This window comes from Nannospalax galili, unplaced genomic scaffold, assembly GCF_000622305.1.
Source record: "Nannospalax galili isolate Female #2095 unplaced genomic scaffold, S.galili_v1.0 scaffold136, whole genome shotgun sequence".
NCBI classification, from domain to species: Eukaryota; Metazoa; Chordata; class Mammalia; order Rodentia; family Spalacidae; genus Nannospalax; species Nannospalax galili.
Window position 1 is genome coordinate 2872629 of NW_008340872.1, and position 9330 is coordinate 2881958.

The 9330-nt window shown below is 42.6% G+C and overlaps 1 protein-coding gene and 1 pseudogene across 3 annotated transcripts in view; both read right to left on the reverse strand.

Annotated features, from left to right (window-relative positions):
• The window catches only part of Itsn1 (intersectin 1), a 200361-nt gene that overhangs the window by 132182 nt on the left and 58849 nt on the right, over positions 1-9330 (reverse strand). For all 3 annotated transcript variants that reach the window (XR_003849972.1, XM_008835940.2, XM_008835942.3), the window contains exon 5: positions 6737-6897. Coding sequence is in view for 2 of the 3 variants with exons in the window: in XM_008835940.2 (XP_008834162.1) it covers positions 6737-6897 (161 nt within the window). In the remaining variant the exon portion in view is untranslated. The remainder of the gene's footprint in view (positions 1-6736; positions 6898-9330) is intronic.
• LOC103736510 lies at positions 4102-5133 on the reverse strand (annotated as a pseudogene).

Genomic DNA, 9330 nt, shown 5'->3' on the forward strand with positions numbered 1-9330 from the left:
TCTTTAATTGCTCCCTCCTTGCTCAGTTGTGCCACCTCATTTCTAAGATTTTTAAATATGGGTTAAGTTGGTCTTTGAAGTCTTGTGTCATTTGCACAGCACCTCTGGCTTGTCTTGAAACAGTGTTTTCATTGTCCACAGGGGTGTTATTCAGCCACATACTACTTCTAATAATAACTTTCTGTGAGGTTTAACCTGACTTCAATCTTTCTATTGCTTATTTTTACATGAGCCTTGCCTAGGATTTCGGGACTCTGTCCTCCTCCCTCATTTTTTCTGGACTTTCTCTTTCCCTTGTCTGTGTGTCCAAGTACTGTTGTTTGAATTCCTGTCTCACTCACTTTATCTCAGGATGGGGCTTGGTCCCAGAAGGAAGGCTTAATGAGTTAAGGTTTTGGTTTGTTTCTTCAGTTTTTTTGTGTTGCCAGAGATCAAACCCAGGACCTCACACACACTAGGCAAGCACTCCACCAGATGAGTCAGCTTTGAGTAGTTTCTAGAGGCTGTACTGCTCCAGATCTTTCAGGCCTTCTGCAGCTCTTGGATTGACTAATCAGCTTCCCAGTGAAGGCCTATTAGTTATTTTGCTGTTTCCCTGCTGTCAGCTATACCAGACATATGACTTCCTTCCTTCTGTCTCCTGCACCGTGACAGGTTTATACATTTCTATTTTGCTTGCATTCCTTTTTTCTTTTTCAGTTTTATTTCGCTGGGTATATGTGTGGTGAATATGAGAATATGCATGCATGTTTGCATGTGTGGAGGCAGGAACTTGACTTTGAATGTCTTTATTTACAAGGCAGGGTCTCTTGCTGGACCCAGAACTGGGCAATTCCAGCTTGTCGAGCCAGCCAGTTTGCACAGGAGATTCCCTGCCTCTGCCTCTCGAGAGGTGGGATTGCAGGTGATGGCACCACAGGTGGCTGAAGGAATGATTTTCTAATTAAATATACCTCCTGGAGACTGTTCTGGATCTCATCACTTATGGTGCTCGTTCTTAGTTCTTGAAATTCTCCCTCACCTGCACAGTCGGGGCTTCCTTCTCTGTAAAGGAAGGAGCACTTCCACGGACACCGAGTCCTGCAGCCTCCTGCCTCCATTAGTCAAGCTGTCTCCTAGCTTCCAAGCAGGCGCTGCTCCCAACACTCACTGCACTTATGGACAAGATCACTGAGAAGCTCATTAGGCCAAATTCAATCACCTCTTTTTGTCCTATATTTACCTCATCTCTCAGAAACGGCTCCAAAAGTGGCTCGCTCCCTTCACCCTGAACACCTTCTTGGCTACTAGAACGACCACTCTCCTCAGGCTTCCTTTTCAGCTTCTTCCCTCTTAACACAATGACTTGATTCCAATGACTTGACTCCACATGCAAGATCTTGCTACACCTTCCCCCAAAGAAGACATTGTACCACTACCCCTGAGCTACCAACAACTCACCCTACTTATTTTTGATTCACTGACAAGCCCATTTTACTTTTCTCCAAAACAAAGGACACAAGCTATTTGAGTTCCATGTTATCACAATCCAAATAAAAGCCGCCATTACTTATATTGAGTTGAAAGGTGGAACTAGAAATACTAGCAAAGACTAGATTTTTGAGTTAACTTGATAAAGTCCCTGTAATTTTAATCTATCTTAAACCTTCATGGTTTATTTATTCTTCTGAAATCACTTTACTAAGAATGTCAATGTGATGAGAAAAAGGTAAGAAGAGCCAGGAAAGAGCCAAAGTTACTGGCTGATGTACAGGGTCAAGTTGGAAATTCTTAGTAACAGTGGAAGGCATGAGAGTGACTATAAGATGCTCAGCAGTGTGCCTGTAAGCATCTGACAAAAGGAGGAGGAAGAGGAAGATGAGGAGGAGGAGGAAGAAGGGGAGGAAGAGGAGAAGGAGGAAGAGGGGGAGGAGGAAGAAGAAGAGGATGAAGAGGAGGAGGAGGAGGAAGATGAGGAGCAGGAAAAAGCAGCAAAAGCAGCAACTACACTGCCCAAACTGAAAGTCCTGGAGCAGAATGCAACAAGAGAAAACAAATTAAGTATCAAAGGAAGAATTATACTCAAGTTTAAGAGAAGAAGAGGGAACAGGACCCTTCGGTATCTGAAGTCTCTTTCTGGAAGAGGCTAAAAGAAAACGAAGTACTCCTTAACAATCTTATCATGTGGTCCTGAACAAAAATTACCTACAGGTAAAGGATTCAGAGCACAATCTACTTAAATAGGCTAACTAAAGGCTAAGTATTGTGAATACAAAGGTCCAAGATAAACAGGGGGCTAGTCCCGTGCTACCTACACTATTCACTTGTGCTAGCCTTTGCTCACAAATAGTTTTGTCTTTTCTCATGGACCATTGTACCTTTTTTCTTAGAAAAAGCAACCTTGTGGGCAAAGGTCATCCAAGAAAGATTATAGTATTTTGAGGGGCAGGGGAGGGTTTGAGATAGCATCTCCCTGTAGCCCCAGCTGGCCTGGAACTCACTATGTAGATCAAGCTGGCATTGAACTCACAGAGATCCGCCTGCCTCTGCCTCCTGAGGGCTGGGATCAAAGGCGTGCACTACCACGCCTGGCTTAGATTATATAGAGAGTCTTGTCATTTGAATTTGACTTGCTTATTTTTATGTGTTTGAGTGTTTTGCCTACATGTATGTTAAGTGCACCATGCATGCAGTGCCCATGGAGGCCAGAAGAGTGTGTCAGATGCCCTGGAATTGGAGTAAGCGACGGTTGGGAACTGAACCTGGGTCCTTTGCAAAAGCAGCCAGTGTTCCTAACCACTGAGCCCTCTTTCTAGTCCCATATAATTTGAATTTGAAATGTCTTTTACAGGCTTGTGTTCTGAATGCTTAGTCCCCAAATTGGAGGCACTATTTTGAGAGGCTTTTGAACCTTTAGGAGGTGGGGCCTAACTGGCAGAAGTAGACTGAGAGGAGTGGGCCTCTGAAGGCTATGCCTACCACCGTGGTTCCAGCTCACTCTGCTCTGATCCACTGTGATGCGAGCATCCTCTACCATACACTGCCACTACCGTACCTTCCCTATCACAATGGACTGAAATTCTCTGAAACAATGAGCCAAAATAGATCCTTCCTCCTTTGTTTCTACAAGTATTATGGTCCCAGTTAGAAAAAAAGTAAGAATTAAGCTGTTTGTTTTCAGTAGAAAAATCTAACAAATTTACTTATTATTTATACCAGAGGGCTCTTCACTGATCCCCTCAAATCTGCTTCAATTTACCACCTACCATCAGGTATATAAGGATGTGAAGAGAAGGAAGGAAATCTGATCCATGGGGCTGGAGAGATGGCCCAGTGGTTAACAGTGCTTGCTGCACAGCCATGAGGACCTGAGTTCAGATCCCAGCACCACGTAACAAGTCAGGCCTGGTGGGGTGGAGACAGGAGGGTCACTGGGGCTTGCTGGAGAACATAAGCTCCAGGTCTGAGGAGACACCCTGCCTCAGAAGAGTAAGATGGAGAGTGATAGGAGAGGATACTGACACTACCTCAAGCCTCCCACAGGTGCATGTATGTACATGTAGACATACACCACATACACCACACACACCACACACACACACACACACACACAAAAATTTTTAAAATTAAATTTAAATAATTAATAGAAAAGGAGCTTTATCCACAGGTTTTGTGCTTTGCTCTCAACTTTAGGAGCCCCATGAATCACATATTCTCACTACCATAACCTTCAAACAGACCTAAATAAAGTCTAGGGTAAGAATAGGAAGAAACCAGAATTGTTCATGGGCTCAGTGTGTCATCAATTCATAAGAAAAATGCCTGGTGAAGGTCAGCTTTTATCAAATTATGCTTGTGATGGGAATAACATTTATCCTTTTCTATTCCATTTTGTTCTCTTTGTTTCTAAAGTAAAAATGGCTTATTCACAACACAGTATACAACATGTTTTACATCACAGACTTCTTCCAGTTCCCTGGAATGTTCATTTCTTTGGCTTAAGAAGAAGGGAAAGTCAGGTAACCCTAAGGCAACTAAATGTGGGGAGGGGCTGCAACTCTGATGTCATCTTAACAGGCAGGAGCTTGGGGTCTGCTAGTCGCAGATTGATTCTCTAAAACGTTAGGTGGGGGTACAGGCAGTTCCACATCTGGAGCCATCTCCACCACACAGGTGGAGCAGTGCCCTGTGGTAATCACCCTGGGTGTACTGCTGGATGTAGTAGTACTGGGACTTGCCATATTTCTTGAATTCAGATCTCATTTTCAACATGTTCACTTTACTTCGAGAGACCACCCTTCTATTCAGAGTTTTATCACATATCCCTTTGCCCTTTATGGAGTCATAGAACGGGTCAGCAAAGTACAAGGGCTTGTTCTGTATACACTGGACCAGCCAGGTTCAGAAGGCGTTTTCCAGGTCTCCTCTGACCTCCTTCTTGATGCTATCCAGCATGTTGTGAGGGCTGCCACTCCTGTACCTTGCTGGAGGTGGCACACACTGCATTTGGTCATGATGCTGAGACACTTGGGAACGTCAGTCCCTTTCTTCCTCACTCTAGCATCATACAGTTCCCGGGCATTCTGTCAATCATTTCATTGTCAATGGCTGAACCTTCCTTTGCTCATCTGCCCTTTGCCAGAGCAATCATCAGCTTCTGGAAGTCACCAGATGTGTTGGAAATGATGTCCTTTCTCCAGGTCAGTCTTGCACATTTCCTTGTAGACTGTCAATCTCCTGGAGCTCCTGGTTGGTTCTTGAGCAGATGATCTCAATGAGAGAATCCTCGTTAGTCCCCAGGCCCTTCATGGAGGCTTTCCGTTCTGAAGCACTGTACTGAGCAGGTGTCTTCAGCCCAAATTCATGGTCTTCAGGTGCCCAAATAAGGCTAACTTCAGCACTGACGGAAGTTCCTTTTGGGTCCTTCTGTGGTAGGAGAAGGCAATGTCCTGTCTCTGGGTGTTGCTGCGGTTGGTCAGAATGTTGACAATGGTGACCTCACCCATACCTCTGGTCTTCACAGCCATCTTGATGTTCAGAGCATCTCTCAGCATCAAAGCTGGTATAGGCTTTGACCAACCCATAGGCACTCAGGGGTATGGAGTGATCACTCTCTAAGCTGAGTTTGCACAGAATTTCGTGGACAGTGGACATTTTGGAAGAAAGCTGGGCTGGGCACCTAGCTTTGCAAGTGTCCCCAGACCTTTTTAAATTCCATGATTAATACAGTATTTATTTGTCTTCTCTTTGTCAAACCTGAGCCAAGCACTTTTACCATATTTCCTGAGAGCACACACACAAAAAAGAACATTCAGAACAAAAGACACAGGATAAAAAACTACAGGAGATAGAAACAGCAACTTTGCATGGCAAAGATGAAAAAGGCCACCAAGTACCAAGAGGAGCCCCTGACAAAGAAGAGGTAGAGCCCAGGCCAGGAGCTGCTCCCAATGCAGGGAAGACAGAAGGTCAATTTGTTCCACAACAGAGCTTTAGGTTTGCTGTGGTTTTGGTATATCCCCCAGTACTCAAAGGTTCATGTGTTAGATGCTTAGCCTCCAGTATGGAAAGGTGAGAGATGATAGACCTTGGCGGTGCCTAGAGATCTCAGGTTACGAGAGCTATCTGTCCTCAGAGGGATTTAGGCACCTCCCTGGGGAACGCTCAGCTCTTCCATAAGCAGGTTTTCAAATACAAGTCTGGTCCCTGACCTTTCTGTTTCAAGATGCTATGTTTCTTCCCACATGTGACCCTGCCACTGACGCAAGGTCCTCACCAGGGCTGAGCCAATGTTGGTGTCCTGCTCTTGCTTGAGTCTCCAGGTCTGTGAGCTGAATCTTTCCTGTTGCAATCTCTGTATAAGCCCATCTCAGGTTATAAAAGTGCGGAGTGGACTAACAGTGGCCAACTGTCCCACTACTGGCAATAAAAAGATTTATTTCTGAAGTTGAGATGGCACATGTGTGAAATCCCAGTACTCTGGAGGCTAAGCCAAGAGGATCATGGGATTGAAGGCAGCTGGGACTACACAGAGCTCCAGGCCAAGCAAGCTGCTCCCAGTGCAGGAAGACAGAGAGGGTCATTTTGTTCCAGCCCAGTGTTGAGACTCTGTTTCAAAAATTTTTTAAAATGAGAGAGAGAGAGAGAGAGAGATAGAAATAAACAGATAATTGGATATGCAGATAGATAGGTAGACAGACATAAACATAAAAGAAATTATTTATGTACAAAGAGAAAAAAAGACACTCTGGAAAAGGAAAAGCAAAGGAAATACATGCCAGTGTGCAGAGCAAGGGCAGAGCTGCTGCGGCAGAGTGCAGGTGTGCTCATTGACCCGGCCAGACCTTCTGCACCTCTACCTGCACCCTTGAGGTTAATGTGCACATGGTCCCACATCAGCACTATCCTTCTGAAGAAGCCAATCATTTTATAGACAGAACTGTCCCCTAGAATTTCATAATGCTATAATCTCTGAGAGGGAAAGCATTCATTTTTAAAATACACAATTAAATATAGGAAGCAAGCGGGGCATGGTGGCGCACGCCTTTAAACCCAGCACTTGGGAGGCAGAGGCAGGAGGATATCTGTGAGTTCCAGGCCAGCTGGGGCTACAGGGAGACACTGTCTCAAAAAGACAAAAAAAAAAAAAAGAAAGAAAGAAAGAAAGAAAGAAAGAAAGAAAGAAAGAAAGAAAGAAAGAAAGAAAGAAAGAAAGAAAGAAATACAGATACAGGGAGCAATTCATTTTCGGACTTACCAAATGCTGGTGCACCAGAAATAGCAACTGGCTGCTGCTTCATGACAGGGGGAAGTGCAGAGGGGAGCTGATATCCTTGTAGCTTCAGCTTGATAAGTTTCATAGCTATGGAAAACTCCACTTGATCCATTTTTCCATCGTTATTCATGTCAGCTAGTGCCCTGCAAACCAGCAGCACAGACTCAGAACAACGGCGATGTGAAGGACCCTTCGTTTCTCAGCCGCCACGCCCACGGCACAGAACAACTATGTTACGTGACTATACGGTATCTTTTACTCTGTACCCATATGACAAGCTGGGTAATCTTCAACCTGAATTTGGAAATTTCTTACTTTTAAAGAGATTTCATTTAGAAGAAAATGTACTAATGACACAATTTTACGACTACACTACAAACCACTGAATTAAAGTTTCAAAGGGTAAATTTTGTATGTGAACTAAGTTGTAATTCAATGTTAGTAAAACAACATCTAGAAATTGACTGTTTTATCTGGATGTGTTTGGTTAAATTCCACTTACTCTGTGGAGTTCTACAAACTTTAACACAGAGACATGACATGACACTGGATTTAGAAATTCTGAAAACTAACACTTGTGCATTCAATGTTGAAACTGTGCTTATGAAAATCCTTGACTTAGCATGAAAATCCTTGTACCCGAGTCCTGTTCTGATCACAAACCTTGGGCAGCTCATAAACACATATAACTGCAGTCCCTGGGGATCTGACACCCTCTTCCGGCCTCTGCAGCATACACTTACATAGATACACAAATAAAATGAAAATAAAATAAATAACAACACCACCAAAAATAAAACAAGGTGGACAGCTCCAGAGGAATGACACCTGAAGTTGACCTCTGGCCTCCTCCACACAAACATGCATATATATCACCTGTGTTCGTGCATACACACAAATTTACAGAAAATTTTTTTCTTAATTATTCATGTATGTTTGCTTTCTACTGGAATCCAAATTCTGCCTTAGATTTTTTGATATATACATAATAGTTTGCTCACCAAGAAAAATAGTCTTAAGTCCACTTCTTCTAATAAAATATTTCTTCATATATTACTCACATTTTCTTCATATAAGTAATAAAATTTTATTGATAAATAATACCAGCACTCTGAAGACAGATGCAAGAGGATCAGAGTCCAAGGTAAACCTTGGTGCATCAAAACTTCAAAGCCAGCCTGGGCTACAGAAGACTCTGACTCAAATACAACCACAGAAGGTGCTAGAGAAATGGCTCAGCAGTTAAGAACATGTGCTGCTCTTGCAAAAGACCCAGCTTCGGTTCAGCACCCAAATGGCAGCTCACAACCATCTGTAATTCCAGTTCCAGGGGATCTGGGGCCTCCATGGGCACTAGCCACAACACGGTACACATACACACCTGTAGGCAAACCACACATAGACAGAGAATAAAAATAAATAAATCTTTTAACCTCCCCCACACACAGATTTTTAATTTTAGAAGTTATTTATGCTATATGCAACTATCTTACTAAATTTTTATGAATATTACTAATTTTTAGATGCTAATTTTTTTATTTTAGTAAAGTTACAATAACATAAATAGAAAAACCAAGAGCACTGTATTTCTTTTCCAGTATTTACAACAATCTTTTCGTTGGTCTTTTGCCTCTAAAACATTATGAAATGCGTCTCCACTTAGTTCCAAGTTTAGTGAAGTAGATTCAGTACTTCACTGTTTAGAATGATACTTGGTAGTGACTCCTGGAAAGCAGTCTAACTTTGTTTTTGAGACAGGAATTTATGTAGCCAGGACTAGCCTTCACCTTAAACTCCAGCTCTTCCCACCTGAAGCACTAAGAGTACAGGCTCTAAAATGTTACAAAGTAGAATATTACTATTACTTTTTCAGTGCTAGGAATTAAACCCAGGGCCCCCTGCATGTTAGACAAATGCTTTGCCAGTGACCTGTATTCACTGCCTGGCATATGTATGTAGCTCATTTCCACATAAAAGAAAAGGTTATGCTTTCTTTCAAAGTCTCTACATCTGCTGATCTGATCACAAGTTTTCCTTTTGCTTGTATCTGTTGAAATAAACACTAATGTTGATAGAATATCTTGATTTTGAACGAATCTTGTGCCTCTGGCTTAAACTCAAGTAGGTCAAAGTATTGTGAAATTCACACATTGTGAAATTCTACTTGCTTAAATTATGTTTTGGTTCTGACCCTATATGCTTAACAGAAACTGCTGACCAGTTTTAGTTGCTTTGTTTCTATACCTTTCAGATTTTATAAGAAGTAAACAAGATGCCAAACTTTCCTTCTTTGGCAAAAAATTTTTTTTGGTCTTTTTGAGACAGGGTCTCTCTGTAGCTCAAGCTATCCTGGAACTCACTATGTGGACCAGGCTGGCCTTGAACTCACAGAGATCCGCCTGCCTCTGCCTCCCAAGTGCTGGGACTATAGGCGTGCACCACCATGCCCGGCAATTTTTTTTTAAATTTATTTAATAACCACACAATCAGAAGAAGCATTTCATTACAACAGCATTGACATATTCAATAACAATTTCCAGAGCTAAGATGCAGCTTCTTCAAAATTGGCTGTAAAT